The 18,570-nt window shown below is 38.3% G+C and overlaps 1 protein-coding gene across 3 annotated transcripts in view; it reads left to right on the top strand.

The window, feature by feature from the left end:
- Positions 1–16,101, top strand: part of PRKDC (protein kinase, DNA-activated, catalytic subunit) — a 192,623-nt gene extending 176,522 nt beyond the window's left edge. For all 3 annotated transcript variants that reach the window (XM_074199918.1, XM_074199920.1, XM_074199921.1), the window contains 8 exons: positions 232–452; positions 985–1,077; positions 7,395–7,484; positions 11,241–11,312; positions 11,390–11,591; positions 11,980–12,168; positions 12,774–12,913; positions 13,797–16,101. In XM_074199918.1, coding sequence (XP_074056019.1) covers positions 232–452; positions 985–1,077; positions 7,395–7,484; positions 11,241–11,312; positions 11,390–11,591; positions 11,980–12,168; positions 12,774–12,913; positions 13,797–14,001 — 1,212 coding nt within the window. In that variant the 3' untranslated portion in view covers positions 14,002–16,101. The remainder of the gene's footprint in view (positions 1–231; positions 453–984; positions 1,078–7,394; positions 7,485–11,240; positions 11,313–11,389; positions 11,592–11,979; positions 12,169–12,773; positions 12,914–13,796) is intronic.
- The last annotated feature ends 2,469 nt before the right edge of the window (positions 16,102–18,570 follow it).

Consider the following 18,570-nt stretch of genomic DNA (forward strand, 5'->3'; position numbering starts at 1 on the left):
AAGGACTTCTTTTTCCTATGACATCCCATTGCCCTTCGGATAACTCTGGATATTAGGGAGGGTCTCCTTAAGTTTGCAAAAAGCCCCATGTGTCTAGGTGGTCAGCCTAATTGTAGACCTGAATCAGATTACAGTTCAAACTACCAGATATTTAATCTGATGTTTTCTGGCCCAATTTGTAAGTCACTCTTTGAAACTTCACCTAAAATATTTACTAAATATCTTTCTAAGGTAAAAGTAATGACATCCCTGAGAAGGCCCAAACGAATTACCATCCGAGGCAATGATGAGAAAGAATATCCTTTCCTGGTGAAGGGAGGCGAGGATCTGAGACAAGATCAGCGCATCGAACAGCTATTTGGGGTCATGAATATCATCCTTTCACAGGATGCTGCTTGTAGCCAAAGGAACATGCGGCTAAAAACTTACCATGTGATTCCCATGACCACCAGGTAGGAATTCCATAAGGTTGAGAAGTCTGAAAAGTTAAGAAATCCTGAAATGAGAAAGTCTGACTGATTAAGGTTGGCTGGCAACAAGAACATGGAAAAAGCAGTGACTATGACTTTTAACCTCAGAACAAGTAGGTCACCAGGTCACATGAATTTCTATCTTGTTTAAAACCATTGGATTTATTTATCTAGCCTCTAAAGAATTTTTTTTATTTTTCTTTGTTCAAGGCAGTGTGGTTAAGTGACTTTTCCAAGGTCACACAGCTAAGTAATTATTAAATATCTGAGGCCAGCTTTGGACTCAGGTCCTCTTAAGTCCAGGGCCAGTGCTCTGCTGTCCCTAGAGGAAAGAATTTTTAGTACAAACTTCAGTTTGAACCATCATCATGAAACCTCCAAGGAACTCACAAACCACTAAATGAGGACTATCAATCCAGAGGAAAAGCAGACTATATCTAAATGAACATGTATGTACATTGACTTGTTGCTTTTAAAACTGGAGTTTTTATTCATGCCTTGAAATTTTTTTCAGATTGGGATTAATTGAATGGATAGAAAACACCTGTACTTTAAAGGAGCTTCTTTTGAATAATATGTCTGAAGAGGAGAAAGTTGCTTATGAAAGGTAATACAGGTTTTACTTGTCCTGATGATTTGGGGCTTAAATCCTTAAGTGTTTGTGAAAACTTAGAATTCAGCTTGTCTTAAAATACTAGATTTTTTTCATAAATTAAATTTACAAATTCTTTTGTTCTTCTGACCTTGTCTTCTCTCCCTCAACTTCTCTGGTATTATAACAAGGTACTTTCTCTAAGCCAAGAATCCAAATGAAGAACAGAAGAACTTGATCATTATCCATTGTTCTTTTTGATTGCTTTTGAGATGGTGCACTTATTTTATCTCCCTTCTGAAACAGATATAAACCTTCATTGAGCACAAGAAATACAGATGAGGGTATTCCTGTTCTATTTAACTTTGTGGAGATTTTGTGTTTGTTTTAGGGTATTCACTTTGACAGGATCAGTTAAGGCAGGATGCTTCAGCATGCCTCAGGAGAAGGGGGGCATTTCTAAAAATATCTTATAAATGCCTCAAAGCTTTGAAAACCAATGAAAACCCCAAAACATTCATTAATTATGCTTATCTATGATGTCATAGATTGGTCATTTGAATCAGTGAACTGTGTCACAGGTCAAAGTCTTAGGTTCTGAAATGAAATCCTGTCCATACATTTGAGCCTTTCTGAGGCTGAGCATAAGATTTATCTTAATCTGAAAGAAAAATATTGACAAGTTGAAATTAGCGTACGGTGAAAATTATCTTGGCATCTTTTGCAAGTTTGAGGGCCAATGTCAAGAATTTAGGTAGGATAAAATTGGATTTGAACAGGTCAAGTAATTATTCCAGAGGGCTTATGAAGGTGATAAACCTGAAAAGGGAGTGTTCATGAGTTTTTAGGCAAGGAGTATGCGTTTTGAAGCCTTGATCTATAGGACAAGAGAGACTAGATCCAAGTCTGCTTTAGAACCCAGGCATGAAAAAATGAGGGTCTGAAGAGGACACGTGTGGGAGTCATCTTGGCAGAATTAGCGGACCTTAGTGATGGTATAACATTCAAGGGAGGAGCAAAAAAGTAGTCAGGATTTGAGCTGTTTCCATAAAGAGCAACATCATTTTTTGGGGGGATGATTGTGGCTTGATTATCATCCTAGGAATTATTCAAATAAATGGACTTAAAGTGAGGCTTTTCCTTCTGGGTAATAGTATTATTAGCCTGGATTACATTATTGAAGAAAGACAGCATTTCTCTTTAAATAATTGAGTTGTCTTCTCCTAGAAGAGAAAAAACTGTTTCTAGAGGTGTCGAGAAGTCTGTCTCCTAAATCTAAGACTTTTTTTGTCCGCCTAACATCTTGGCTCTGGAAACGGCATCATGATATTGAACTGCACCAAGCAACTGGAGGCATTTGCAGAAATCAGAGTGCTTTCTCTACAGCGTAATACGACACTTCTCCGGTTTTAAAAAAAATATATTTTCAGTGACATTCTTGCTAGTTTCATAACCTATAGATTTTTTTCTTAATCTTTAAAGGAAAAATGGGGGGGGCGGAGCCAAGAGGGCGACAAGAGAGGATTCTCTCTTAGGCGCTCTTTCATAAAACTTCTAAACTAAGGACTCTTAACTAAATTTTTGAGAGACAGAACCCACAGAGGGACCCATTGAAGCAGTTCTCCTACTCAGGGTAACCTGGAAAAGAGCAGAAAGGCCTCTGCTCCCAGGGGTCGGAGGGGCAGCCTCCAGAGGGGTGGCCCGCCAGAGCAAAAGAACCTCAGCCTCCCGGAGGCAGCCCCAGGGCGCTGGGAGCCACAGCTCACAGCAGCGGGGGAGTTACCTGACCTACGCCCCAGGGAGCAGTGGGCACAACTGGGGGGAACAGGGGACCTCTGTCAGAACAAGCATATGAAGCCCAGCCCTCAGGGCACACAGTGAGCAGCCTGGCCAAGGCAGTCCAGATCCAGGAAACAGAAATAGGCGGAGCCGGTAAGGACATGAGCCCATTGATCCTAGGAAGGGGAGTGAAGAGAGAGACTGCAGAGCTCTGTCCTTGGAACAGGACTCTGGGGTTCTGACCACATTCAGATACTGATCGCAGCCTAGGCCCCCCATAAAACAGCAGGGCCCCCCCCCCACCTCAGCCCCATGGCAGAGTGGGGCGCTTATGGTCATTCACAGACCAGGAGGGAGGACAGAGCCTCACACACTGAGACCCTTGTGGGAGTGTCCCAAAAGCTCAGGAAGCACCCCAAAAGAGGCTTAGGCTGGGAAAATGAGCAAGCAGAGAAACAAGAGGAACACCATTGAGAAATATTTTGCCTGTGAGCCCAAGAAGGATCAAAACAGTCCAAAGATGAGGAAGCACAAGCTCCTGCTTCTAAAGACTCCAAGAAAAACAGAAATTGGGCTCAGCCTATGACAGAGCTCAAAAAAGACTTTGAAAATCAAATGAGGGAGTTGGAAGAAAAACTGGGAAAAGAAGTCAGCAGCTTAGTCAAGGAAATCCAAAAAAATGCTGAAGAAAATAGCATGCTAAAAACCAGCTTAGGTCAAATGGATAAAACAGTTCAAAAAGTTATTGAGGAGAAGAATGCTTTAAAAAGCAGAACTGGCCAGATGGAAAAAGAGATAAGAAAACTCTGAGGAAAACAAATCCTTCAGACAAAGAATGGAACTCAGGGAGATTGCTGACTTTACAAGAAATCAGGACTCAATACTTCAAAATTAAAAGAATGAAAAATTAGAAGAAAATGTGAAACATCTCATTGAAAAAACAACTGATATGGAAAACAGATTTAGGAAAGATAATTTAAAAATTATTGGAATACCTGAGAGTCATGATCAGGAAAAGAGCCTTGACATCATTTTCAAAGAATTACTACAAGAAAATTACCCAGATATCCAAGAAGCAGAGGGCAAAATAGAAATGAAGAGAATGCACAGATCCCCCCGAGAAAGAGATCCCAAAAAACCAATCCCCAGGAATATTATAGCCAAATTCCAGAACTCCCAAGTGAAAGAGAAAATATTACAAGCAATATAACAGTTCAAATATCATGGAGCTGCAATCAGGATCCCACAGGACTTAGCAACTACATTAAAAGCTTGTAGGGCTTGGAATATAATATACTGGAAGGCAAAAAGAGCTTAGAATGCAACTGAGAATCAGCTACCCAGCAAGGCTGAATGTCCTCTTCCAGGGAAAAAAGATGGACTTTCAATGAGCCAGGGGAATTTCAAATGTTCCTGTTGGAATGGCCAGAGCTGAACAGAAGGTTTGATCTTCAAATACAGGACTCAGGTGAAGCATGGAGATTGGAGGAGAAGGGGGGAAATATGAGGGACTTAATGATGATGAACCGCATGTGTTCCTGTATAGAAAAATGACACTGATAATACTCATATGAACCTTCTCAGTTAATAGAGCAGGTAGAGGGAGCTTTTATAGTTGAAGCACAAGAGAAAGCTGAATTTGAAGGTAAAATATGGTATAAAAATGGAGTCAATAGAAAAAAGGGAAATGTAATGGGAGAAAGAAAAAGGAGAGGGGGAATAGGCCAAGATATTTCATATAATAAGATTTTTCTTTATTACAATGAGCTATTGTAATGATATGGAAGGGGGGAAGGCAAGGGGGAAGGAGGGAACCTTTGCTCTCATCAGAGGTGGCTAGGAGAGGAAACAGCATATATACTCAATGGGGTATAGACATCTGGAGTAAGAAGGAGGGGGAAGCAGAGGGAAGGGGTGGGGATGTGAATAAAGGAGGAGAGGATGGACCATGGGGGGACAGTGGTCAGATATAACACATTTTCTTTCTTACTTCTTGCAAGGGGCTGGGATTGGAAGGCCTGCCCGGGACCATAGGGCCAGGTAGATGCTGGGCCTAAGGGGTGGTATGGGGGCTCAGGGCCTCGTGGCCCCAGGACCAGGGATCTGTCTGCTGCACCACTCAGCAACCCTACAGCAGAGTCAGAATGAAAGGAGAGAGAAAATATAGTACATGGTAATGGAGAAATAAGAAAGGAGGGAGTTGCAATCAGCAATGGCAACGGTGGAAAAATATGGAAGTAACTATTGCAATGGACTTACCATAAAGAATGTGATCCACCCGCGACAGAGTTTGTGGTGTTGGAACACAGACTAAAGCACATTTTTAGTTATTATTATTTTACGGGGTGTGTTGCAGGGCAAATGGGGCTGGGTAGCCTGCCTGGGGCCTCATAGCGGGGTGATCATTGGGTGTCTGAGGCCGGATTTGGACCCAGGTGCTCCTGGCTCAAGGGCCAGTGCTTTGTCCGCCATCCAGCAGCCCCTACTATTACCACTATTTTATTTTAGGTCTTTTTTTTTTTCCTTTTTTGTTTTTTGCAGGGTAGTGGGTTTGGGGTGGTTTGCATGTCACATGGTTGGGTGATTGTTGGGTATATGGGGCTGGATATGGGCTCAGGTGCTCCTGGCTCCAGGGCTGGTGCTCTGTCCACTGCGCCACCTGGCCATACCTACAATTATTACTATTTTTTTTTAATTTTAATTTTTTTTCCTCTCCCATTTACTTTATTGCTCAAGCGAGTCTATATTTTTTTGGTGGAAGGGGGTATTTTGTTTACTCTTAAACAAGAATATTTTGTTAATGTATAAAAAAAATTTGTACAAAATGAGAATAAATATATATTAAATTTTTAAAAAAGGAACAACAGAAAAGAGACTTGAATCAAAAGGTCTATTTAGGAACTGACAGTCATGAGTCACAGGAAGTAAACCATAAATGTATCAAGAGAGAGATCTAGATTTAAAGCACTTTGCCCAGAGCTGAGGGATAATAAGCACTTAATAAATGCACATTCCCTTTCCTGTCATAAATATGTGTGAAATGCTGACTTCCTTTAGGGCGGCAAGTTCATTATGTGTAGAACCAAGGTTAATATGTGAAGAAAAAGATTATTAGTCTTTATAGCAGTCACCAAAGTTGATTAAGCTTAGACACTTTTGTATTTTTCCCTGTGGACCAAACATTTTATTTGTTGTCACAGATGTGAGGATGACATTTTAAATTCCAACTTTTTGAGCAGTGATTTTTATTTTAAAATGATTAAAACTCAGGGCAGCTAGGTGGCGCAATGAATAGAGCACCGGCCCTGGAATCAGGTACTTGAGTTCAAATCCAGCCTCAGACATTTAATTACCTAGCCATGTGGCCTTGGGCAAGCCACTTAACCCCATTGCCTTGCAACACCCCCCCAAAAAAAAAAACCATGATTAAATCTTGTTTTAATTTGGACTTTGATATGTATCTCTAAATGAGAAGCAAGGATAATGTTTTAAATATGGTAAAAAATAAGCTAAACCAACCTTTCCCCCTGCCCCTGAATGTCTACATATATTTTTTTAAATGGCAGCATAGAGGAATCTGATAGTGTCAGCTACCAGGGAAGGTGAGGCCAGGGGGCTCCAGGGGTTTCTGAACCCAGGGGGCAGTGCAGACTGGGCATCTACACTAGTGTGACATTCATGTAGTGGGGAGCAAGTGAGGAGCAAACCAACCCAGACTGGAAACAGAGCTTTGGTCCATAGGGTAGCCTTGACCCTTTCAGCCTGACCAAGTTAACCCAATATGACATCTCCCCATCCACTTAAAACTGAGACCATGGTGTAATTCTGTACCTTTAACAGTTTGGCTTGATCCATGGACATTTTCTTTTTAAATTCAGAGGGTTAATCATCTTTACTCTATAACTAGCTAGGTTACTAACTAGATGAAATATGTATTCAATTTTTTTTATATGCCAGATTCTGTGCTAAGTGCTAGAAATATAAATAAAGGTAGATACAAAGGCAGTCCCCTGGCATCAGGGACCTTACATTCTAATAGGAAAAGACAGCCTGCCCCCCACCACCACCACCAAGGAAGCTGAAAGTGGGGGACCTGGAGGCAAAGTGGAAAAGTAGTTCTGGGAGCTGAGCTACTAGCCTGGCATGGGGTCATCTTCCAGGAGAGATCCTGGAAAGGAGAGGACTGCAGGTGTGGAGGAGGAGGAATCCTGGCAGAATGTGGGAGGATTATAGCAGGGTACAAGATTGGGTTGGGATTCAGCAAATAATACTGTATTAGATTGGTTTACACAGAAGATAGAATTGAAGTTTCTTTTAAGAGTTTTTTGAGAATGAAGGACAGCATTTAAATTTTATATTTACTGTCCGGAATAGCAAAGGCTAAAGTTCTATAGGATAATATAATAAAAATTTAATTTTCCTCCCCACTCTTCTACTGAAAAACAACACCAAACTGTAATATGTGATTGTTGAATTAGGGGAGGTGGGTGTATTCTGAAATCATCTGACCATAAAGAATAATTTTTGAATTGTGTTTTTAATTTCTATTATAGTGGACCCAAAGCCCCACATTTGGAATATAACAACTGGCTGACAAAAATAGCTGGAAAACAAGATGGTAATTCTTATATATTGATGTACAAGTAAGTATATTCCTTTTTTTCAAAATTAGATTGTTTCATGATTTGTTTAATAAATATTTACCCAATATGTTTGCTTGGCCTGAGAGATACAGAAATAAAATGAGATGATTCCTTAGCTCAAGATTATATTCCATACCCATAAGTGTCTGTGCAATCTATATATGTATAAAAGATATGCATGGTAGTTTTGCAGAAGGTGCTTAAGGACTAGGGAAAGTCATGAAACTTTTCATGTGGAAAGAGCTGAATTCTGAATGAAATAAGGAATTCTAAGAGACAGAAAGGAGAAAGTTTGTACCACACTTAGACAAGGAAGCACAGAAATGAGAGAGAGGAGAGAAAACAGCAAGGCCAATTTGGCTGGACCAAGAGAGCAATGTGTAATAAGGTTAGAACAATCAATTGGAACCAGGTTGTGAAGGGATTGAAATACCATATAGAGAAATGCATCTTTGCTCCTAAAGGTATTGGGGAGCCATTGGAATTTAATGAACAGGAAAGTGACAGCATCAGGTATTTGTTTTAGGAAAATCACATTGATCTCTCTGGAGCATACATTAGAATAGGGAAAGTCTTACGGTAGAGATAATTATCACAGAAGTCCAGAAGAGAACCGATGAGAACCCAAACTATGGATGTGAAAGATATGTGGAAGTAGAGACCAGAAGATTTGGCAGCTGATTGGAAATACAGAATGAGAGTTAAGAGTTAAGGAAGTTTGCAAACTTGAAAGAATGATTGAATCTGCTATTGAAATTTGGAGTTTGAAATGTTTGGTAAGCAACTGGAGACCAGAACTCAGGAGAAAAAGCCACGGCTTGATTTATATATTTAAGAGTTATCTGCATTAGAGATGTTAGGTGAACCCATGTAAAGTGGATGAGGTCACCACGTGAGAGAGTGAGAAAAGAAAAGAGAAACAGTGCAGGGTAGAACCTTAGCAGATACCCACAAGTCAGGCATGATACACCCAGCAAAGGATATCAAAAAGGAACAGTCCAATAGGAAGGAAAAGAACCAAGGAGAGGGCAGTATCACAAAAACCCAGAGAGGAGAAAGGATACAGGAAGGGAAGGTGGTCAGCAGCATCTCTTGTTGAAGAGATGTCAGGAAAGATGAGGGCTGAGACAAGGCCATTTGATTTGGCAACTTTGAGGACAATACAGACAGTTCATGATTTCTATAAATTTGCATTATAAAATTCAACTCCCCTGCCTTCAGGTGGCGGTTTAGAAGTGAATGCCATGTTCCGTGTTATTTACTTCACAGAACTAAGATAAGGAAAGCATTGTGTTTTGTAAGTTTTAAAATGCTATGTAAATTGTAAATTATTATTAGGAATTTACTAGCAATTTTTTTTACTACAAATTTTAGTTACTATTAATATTTTTAATATTTTAATTTTTAATGAAAAAAGTTAGGTTCTTTCTTAGTAGTATGTTTTGATGCTCATATTTCTTCTTTTCCATAAACTTTCATTTTTTTCCAATTATATGTCAAGATCATTTTCAAGATTCATTTTTTTGTACAATTTTGAGTTCTCTGGTTTTTCTTCCTCTTGCCCCATGACAGCAAGTAATCTGATAGAGGTTATACAACTACAGTCAGTTTTTTTTTTTTTTTTGGTTTTTGCAAGGCGGTGAGGTAAAGTGACTTGCCCAAGGTCACACTGCTAGGTAATTATTAAGTGTCTGATGTTGAATTTGAACTCAGGTCCTCCTTATTCCAGGACTGATGCTCTATCCATCATGCTACCTAGCTGCCCTAAAGTACAGTCACATTAAACATATTACCATATAGGTCATGTTATGAAAGAAGAATAAAAACAAAAGGGAGAGAAAACTATGGGGGGGAAACCATACAAAAAGTTTTTTAAACTGAAAATGGTATGCTTTTGTCTGCATTCAGGCTCCATAGTTCTCTCTCTGGATGTGGATGGCATTTTCCATCACAAATCTTTTCACTTGACTGTTCACTGTATTGCTGTTCAGGTGTCCAGTGTTCTTCTGGTTCTGTTGGTTCTGCTGTTTTCACTCAGTTGATGCCCATATTTCTTTTTTTCTTTTTTTGTTTTTAGATTTTTGCAAGGCAAATGGGGTTAAATGGTTTGCCCAAGGCCACACAGCTAGGTAATTATTAAGTGTCTGAGGCTGGATTTGAACCCAGGTACTCCTGACTCCAGAGCTGGTGCTTTATCCACTGTGCCACCTAGCCACCCTGATGCCCATATTTATTAAAATGCTTTACATTTTTTTTTACTTGGATGTGGTATGTTTTAATGGAAATATTCTTTTTTACACTTTTCCTAAATGTTTTTAAGTGATAGTTATTAATTCAAGTAAAAAAAATAAGCATCTCTTAAGCATCTCTTATGTGTATAACAGAGGTAGTATAGCATAGTGAATAGAGACCTGACCTGGGAACCTGTGAAGTCATTGTGCTTTAGCTGCAAGAAGAGAGAGTGTCCTTACCTGAGAGTTTGCTATACCAGTGAAAACCCAGCTGTCCTGTCCCCATCTTTTACTCTGCTGCTTCTTTCCTCAAGGGACTGAGTGATTGAGGGCTTCCTAGACTAAGTGCTGGTATATAAATAAGAGGCAGGTTCTGCTCTAAGTTCACATGGTAGTTGGGGAGACAACACTTGTAGAAGAATTCAGATTCAGGGCCAATGGGAAGGCTTGAAAACCCTGGGCATGGATGGACCAGGCAGGTGGTGAAGCCCAGAGGACAGGATAGGTGATGAGGAGGCCTTTTCTCTTTTACCAGAAGGCTTCAAGTTGATGAATCCTAGCTTATAGCAGCCATGAACAGTCATGACATATAGTAATGCAGAATAAATGCTTAGTGATTGATGTCTTCTTGACCCTGAGTTAGAAAAAGGATTGAGGGTCCGATCTGCAGCTATTGAAGGGGTCTGGGCCAACTAGAGAACCAGAGGCCCAGGGTGTTTTTTTTGTTTTTTTTTTTTTTTGTATCTTCCAAAAGGACCAGGGTGTGAGGAGGATTGATTAGTTAGCCAGGATCACGAAAAGGAAAGAAAGGGTCTTTGAGGAAAAACTGGAAGAAGAACCCCTGCAGTGGCTAGTATTTCCTGAAAGTCACTGGGGTCTTAAGTGACCAGGTTTTGGGTGGGTGGGGGGAGCAACATCAGTGATAGCTCATCTTGTCATCCTGGCCTAGGATGGGTTCCCGGTGGTGACAAAGAAGCAAGAGACTTATACTGTATTAGGAAAGATTTGTATACAGATTACTGTACTACAGAATAGATCATGGCAATTATAAAGGAGAAAGGACGATTGGGATTTATCATTGTAGCTATGGTATAGCAAGTTGAAGTTCATTTCAATATAGTTTTTATTATCTAAGCAGATATGTTTTTATTCTAGTAAATGATCAAAATGCTTCTGTATTATGTGGAGGCATCTAAGTGGCATTGTGGATAGAGCTCTGAACCTCATTCATATCTAGCCTCAGACACTAGTCACTTCACCCCTCTCTGCCTCAGTTTCCTTATCTGTAAAATGGAGATAATAACAGCACCTAAATCCTAGAGTGGTTGTGAGGATAAAATGAGATATTCATAAAGTGCTTTACAAAACTAAGACCATATAGAAACGTTAGCTCTATTAAAATATGATCATCAAAATATGGTCATTTGGTGCTTGAGTTTCATTTAAAGCAAATATTTTAAAATTTAAATTTCAAGAATTTCATGCTGAATTTCAATTTCAATAAAATTATGTTGTTTAATCATAGACGAGCTAATCGTACAGAAGCTATCACAGCTTTTAGAAATCGAGAGAGTAAGGTACCAGCAAATTTGTTAAGGTAAGTAAACTTCATCTAATTCTTTTGAAACCACATCTCTTTAGCAGTTAATGAGACATTGCTTTTGAATTCCATAGGAGGGCCTTTGTTAAAATGAGTACAACCCCTGAGGCCTTTCTTGCCCTTCGATCCCACTTTGCCAGTTCCCATGCCTTGATATGTATCAGCCACTGGATTCTAGGGATTGGAGATCGGCATCTGTCCAATTTCATGATCAACATGGAAACGGGTGGCATGATTGGAATCGATTTTGGGCATGCATTTGGATCTGCTACACAGGTATGCTTTTTAGAACCTTTACAGTATAGTATTGGATTGCTCTTTTTTTTGTTGATTTAGTTGTCATATGTAGTCTGGTATTATGAAGTCGTTCTGGCAGGACCCTCTAAATTTGATTATTGGGATTTTTCTACCTCTGCAGTATAGTCACAGGAAAGGCACACATTCTCCTTGATGTGGTGTGCAAATACCATACAAATTCAATAATGGTAATGGATGATTGTAATCTTATATTTTGAGATTTTTAGTAAATACTTATTACATTTTATATGATTTTATTTTACTCCTCTTTAGTTTCTACCAATCCCTGAATTGATGCCTTATCATCTAACTTGCCAATAGTAAATATTTTTTTATTTTCTACATGACTTATTTTTCTTCTCTTTAGTTTCTACCAATACCTGAGTTGATGCCTTTCCGTCTAACACGCCAATTTATCAATCTGATGTTACCAATGAAAGAAACTGGTCTTATCTACAGTATCATGGTACATGCTCTAAGGGCTTTTCGCTTAGATCCAGGTCTTCTCATCAGCACCATGGATGTATTTGTAAAGGAACCTTCTTTAGATTGGAAGGTGGGTTATAATTACAACCTGAGAGGTTTAGTAAAGCTTTTACATATTTTTATTGCTTTACATAATGATTTTGAAATTAATATTTAAGTTTTAGATGATAAATGTCAGATTAATCTTGCCTGAAAACTGCCTATATAAATAAGAGAAAATCAGAAAGTTAAAAATAGTTGGAAAGGAAAGGAAAGCTCAGTGGAGGTTGACATAGAGTTAAGAATGGAAATATAGTTCTTTTGATTTTCTTTTTGTGACATAAAGTTGTGTCAGAAAGTTGGAAACATTTAACAATGAGCCTACCTGAATCACATTTATTTTTATTTATTACTTATCATTATGTTCCCCTTATATCAGAGTTTCTTTGTAACCTATAAAGAATTAAAGTTAGTAATCCTATTCATATATAACTAAACATATTTAAAAATAACTTTAGCCTACTCCATCTCATTAAATTCATAAACTCTGACATACATTTTTAACACTGCCTAGGTATAATTGACAATCATCTGTTTGCCTTGAAATTATTTTGAAGTTTGGGAATTTGTTTTGCGTGACTGGTCGTGATTATATAATTACTAGGTAGAGGAAAAAACAGTGTTGTTCTCTCCTAGAACTTTGAACAAAAGATGTTGAGAAAAGGAGGATCATGGACCAGAGAAGTAAACATGACTGAAATAAACTGGTATCCTTTACAGAAAATAAATTATGCTAAGAGAAAGTTAGCAGGAGCCAATCCTGCAGTCATTACCTGGTAAGTGCTCATGACCCTTTCCTAAGATGAAGAAAATAAGCTTTAAAAAAATTTTTTTTAAAGAGTATTCTGAGACTTGTAGGGTGGAGGAAGATAGAGGGGTTGGAGGAGGATGGAAGAAAACAGTTATTTGACCACCATAGAGAATATTTTATTTGTATACTATAAAGTTTTCTTTTTTCCCTTTAGCTTTTTTAGATTGAAGTTAAAGAAGCCTGATAGGTCTAACAACTAAACAGGAAAACTAGAACGTATTGACTCCTATCACATTTTAAATCTATGCATTGATTTTAGTTTTCATTTAGAAATGCTGATTTAGACTTAAGTATGAAGAACTTTTCCTAATCATCAGAGTCTTCCAAAATTGGAATGAATCGCTCCAGTTTCCATGATTATAGTTTTGAGGAGAAGCAGATGATGATGCTTTGTTAGAGATGCTAAGGAAAGGGTCATTGCATCCACCAGGGATGCTGATACCTTGTTGGGGATGCTGAGGATAGGGCCAAGACATCCACTAGGGGCTGCATCTGGATGTTCTGAAAGGTTTTCCACAAACTAGGAATAATCTTCCTGAAATTACAAGCAAGTATCTGAAGTGTCTGAAACCTCTTTTCACTTCTGTAAATGAAAAGAGAAAGTTTTTTGTTTTGTTTTGTTTTGTTTTGGAATTGAGAGCAAAATGACCAAAGGAAAACTCGATGAACTCTGTAGGAACTCTGTAAATTTTGCTTAAGGAGATGACCTGTAAGGTCCTTTCTACTTCTAAAATTCTTAATGGATTTCTTATAAGAGGTGAAATAAAGAGATTAGCACAGCAGAGTTAGGAATATAGTCAAAGAAAGGAACAAATACATGGTTTAAAAGAATGTGATCTTTATTTCAGTGATGAATTACGCCTGGGCCATGAGAAGGTTGCTTCCTTTGAGTATTATGTGTCTGTTGCTCGAGGAAATAGAGACCATAACATTCGTGCTCAACAACCAGAGGACGGACTTTCAGAAGAGACTCAAGTCAAGTGTCTTATAGACCAGGCTACAGACCCCAATGTGCTTGGCAGGACTTGGATAGGCTGGGAGCCCTGGATGTAAATCTGTAGGGAATGTGGAAGGTATTGACAAAAATGTACCTGAACTTCTTAGACATACATTGGCCCATCTTGCTGAAGCACTGAAGAAAACTACTTTGAACTTTATTTTGTGGAACTGAATATAATTCATAGTCATGATAAAAACTAATGCCATTGTAATAGTAAGAATAAGGCTTATAAGCAGGAGAAAAAATACAAAGACCAAAGATGAATTGCTTTTTTTTTTTTAACTATAGATCTTTTTCATTTAAACATGTTCCAGATGTTTCAGATTAGATAGCCACCTGCATTATTGTGATTTTATTCACTATCATCTTGGGAAGTTTCTTAATAAACCAACAGATGAGATTGACATTTTCATGCATTATTCAAATTGGTCATAGACATAGGAGGTAATGCCTACTTATAGCAAAACTCTGCCTGTATTACTGTCCTTTACCTTTTCTTTATAAATAAAAGAACAGTAGACCTATACTAATGTCCTACTTTTGGATCCATTTTATAGGACCTTTTCTTTTTTGTCCAGTTTTTCCCAGTTCTGGCAGATTTCCTCTAAAGGAAAAAAATCTTTGAGAAAAGTTTGGTCTCTGACCATTTTCTGCTATTCTGATCCATAAAGGAGGAAGGATTGTTTTAAAAAGTGCCTTGAGTTAAACACATTTGCATTCCTCTCTCATTCTCAGCACAAAGAAAACTTCAATGAACCCCCAGGTATGCCGACAAATACCAAAGTACAAAGCGTCTTGTTTATGGAACATTAAAAATGACTCCACATTTAAAGAAATTTCATACTTCAAACACAAAACTAACTGCAAGCATTACAGATCAATGAAGATCTCATTTAGAATGAATAAGGTTGTATAATTAAAAATCACTATTTAGCACTGAAGTCGTCACTCAACTTAGCATATCCTCAGGCCAGTGATGCTTTTTTTGGTGACATTTTTTGGAACCATTTGGGACTTGGGTATGAAATGAAATTGAGCTTAAATGATGATAGGTATAGTAAGGTTAATATTGAATATAGATTTCTGTCAAATATGAAGTTCCAAAGTCTAGAGTTAGGGCTTGTTAAAAGTACAATGAATAATACAGATTGGTTATTGTGTGTTGTTGTTTTTTAAATAGTTTCAGCAGAATAATTCAGCTTCTCTAGTAATGCACTGTGTTGCTATTTAATTCTAGTATAGTCAGATGGATCCCATTATGTCACTGAAATATTTCTATTCTGTGAAGAGTGTTCTCAACACATGACATTCAGCCAAAATATTTTATCTTTTCAGGAAAAATAAATGAGATCATGTATGTGAAAATCTACTATGTATATAATCCTGTATATACTTGCTGCAACATGGAGACAATCAGATCAGGATTTAGCTAATTTTTGATTTGGACTGTTCAAAAAATATTTCATTTTCTTTAGCTATTGTAGCTTTGATTTCCCCCCCCCATATATATGTAAACAGAATTGAATATATTCATTTCTTACTTTAAATGTTTGTTTCCTTATAACGTGGAATGGGTTTGAGTTTTCTGCATTATGTGAAATCACTGAACTCGTGTGCTCCTTTTTACATTTTATATCAATAAAAGAGATATCACTTCAAGTTTACTGAGTCTTCTATCAAAGTTTTCTGCTTGAAAATAACAATATAATTAAGAGTTCCCAGGAAAAAGAAATCCCTGAGCTACACACAGCTTGCTTTGTGTTCCAAAACTATCTTACCTTTATGAGGGATGTGTCTGAATGCTACTTTAAACTGTATCTGAAGTGCAAACTTGGGTGTGTGGTTCCTGCCCAGCAAGATTACTTTTTTTCATAAATAGGAATACCATACCTGGAGCTCCACTCAATGATAGAATCTCTCCAAACCAACAGCTTAATCCTCTCTGATGTGGGTCCTTTTAAGTTGGTATTTAATTACAAGAACCTCATTTTGTAGTGAGAACGAGAACAGTTTACTTAAAAGGAATTATGGGATCAAGAAATATCAGTTGAGAAACAACGAAAACTACCTCCAATTGTGCTTCTCCCAGACCACCTTTTCCCCAAGATTGACTCCCAACCCCTCAGACAACTAAAGCTACCAGCCAAGCCTGGGTTCAGTACAGCCTGCCACCGCAGAAAGGCTTGACCAGGGCCTTTGGCTCTCCAATGTTGCTTGCCACCAGAATGCTTAAAGATCAGGCTTCCCTGCTGTTGCTCACGGGAGACTGGGCACAATCTGGAGGAGTAAGTCCATGCTGGGCAGCTTTGAACCCACAGGAGGAAGCCCTTGACAAAACTGGCAGGGTGCAGCAGTCCAAGCTGGGTTTTTTTTTTTTTTCTTTTGGCTGCTTTTCTTTCCTATGCTTCTTTCAAAATCTCTTTCCCAGAACTTTCCCAGTGCTGCTGCCTCCTTGTATGGCCAGTGCTCTATCTACTGCACCACCTAGCCACCCTGACACTTAGTTTTTTTGTTTTTTTTTTTTTAGGTTTTTTTGCAAGGCAAATGAGGTTAAGTGGCTTGCCCAAGGCCACACGGCTAGGTAATTATTAAGTGGCTAAGACCGGATTTGAACCCAGGTACTCCTGACTCCAAGGCCGGTGCTTTATCCACTACACCACCTAGCTGCCCCAACACTTAGTTTTTAAGAAAGAGAATTTATACTTTTGAAACTGAAGCTTTGTTTTTTTGGGGAGTTTTTTATATTGCTGGATGAAAGCCTGGTATCACTGCATCTGGCTCCCAAGGTTCTTGATAGAACATCAGAGTTTGGCATGCTCTGTGGCCACAGGGAATACCTTGGGCTTTCAGGAGTCTGGCTGAGTCAATATAAAAAATAGGTGTGGGAACCATAGAAAAAAATTTAGATCTCAAAGACAAGCAGAGAGATTTTAGCCAGGAAACTAAAATGATTAAATCCATTTTTTTCCCCAAAGAAATGTGAATCTGAAATGGTGGCCCTGAATAAAGTGCATCAATGTGGTCAGAAGACCAGGGAACAAAACATAATAGGAATATATCAGAAGGAGGCCCCTGTTGTACCAAATAATAAATAACAAAGTAAAAATATACTCAAAACACACTGCTATTGTGTTAAAATTTCCATTGGGTCTGTCTCAACAACAGAGGACTGACTTGAAACTCATTTTATGTTGCTGTTCAGTGAGCAAAAACACTTTCAGTTGCCCCTTTGGGGTAGATTCATTGAAACTTGGTATATGGAAAGCCTTATTTGGAACTGAGGCTTATTCTAACATGAAATCAGATCCTGAACTTGCCCTCATGGAGCTGACAGTTTTTTTTTAATTAATATTTCATTTGTTTTCCAATTACATATAATAGTAGTTTCTACCCATCATTTTCTGTAAAGTTTGGGATAACAGAAATTTTTCCCACACCTTCCCTTCCCTTCCCTCCCCCTTTCCCCTGCCCACAGGAAGCAGTCTGATAACCTTTACCTTGTTTCCATGCTAGATACTGATCGAAATTTAATGTGTTGGGGGAGAAATCATATCCCTAAGGAGAAAATAAAATATTAGAGATAGAAAAATTATATAGCACATAAGATACTTTTTTATAATTTTTTTTTTTAGTTTTTGCAAGTGGGGGGGGCTAAGTGAATTGTCCAGGCTCACACAGCTAGGTAATTATGTGTCTGCGACTGGATTTGAACTCCTGACTCCAGGGCCGGTGCTCTATGTACTGTGCCACCTAGCCACCCCTTTTTTTTTTTTAATAATAAAAAGTTAAAGGTAATAAACTTTGGTCTTTGTTCAAACTCCAGTTGTTTCTCTGGATACAAATGGTATTCTCCATTGCAGAGCTTCAATTGTCCCTAATTGTTGCACTGATGGAATGAGCAAGACCATTAAGAATGTTCCATCAGTCAACCTTTATGGACTCGATCATTCCATCAGTGCAACAACTAGGGACAATTTTGGTCTAACTGCAATGGAGAATACCATCTGTATCCAGAGAAACAACTGTGGAGTTTGAACAAAGACCAAAGACTATTACCTTCAATTTAGGAAAAAAAATCCATCATCTTATTATGTAAATTTTGATATCTCATACTTTTTTCTTAAGGATATGATTTCTCTCTTATCACATTCAATTTGGATCAATACGTACCATGGAAATAATGTATAGACTGGCAAATTGCCTTCTGTGGGGGGGTGGGGGGAAAGGAAGAAAGATTAGGGGAAAAATTGTAAAACTCAAAATCTTTTGGGAAGAAAAAAAAAAGATTGATCATCATTCCCATGTTGCTGTTATGGTGTACAATGTTCTTCTGGCTCTGCTCTTCTCACTCAGCATCAGTTCATATAAAGCCTTCCAGGCTTTCCTGAATTCCCATCCCTCTTGTTTTCTAATAGAACAATAGTATTTCATTAGGTACAAATACTATAATTTACTAAGCCATTCCCCAATTGATGGTCATTCACTTAATTTCCAATTCTTTGCCACCACAAACAGCTGCTATGAATATTTTCCTTTTAGGTTTTTGCAAGGCAATGGGGTTAAGTGATTTGCCCAAGGCCACACAGCTAGGCAATTATTAAGTATCTGAGTCTGGATTTGAA

This window comes from Macrotis lagotis, chromosome X (assembly GCF_037893015.1).
Source record: "Macrotis lagotis isolate mMagLag1 chromosome X, bilby.v1.9.chrom.fasta, whole genome shotgun sequence".
Classification (NCBI taxonomy): Eukaryota; Metazoa; Chordata; class Mammalia; order Peramelemorphia; family Peramelidae; genus Macrotis; species Macrotis lagotis.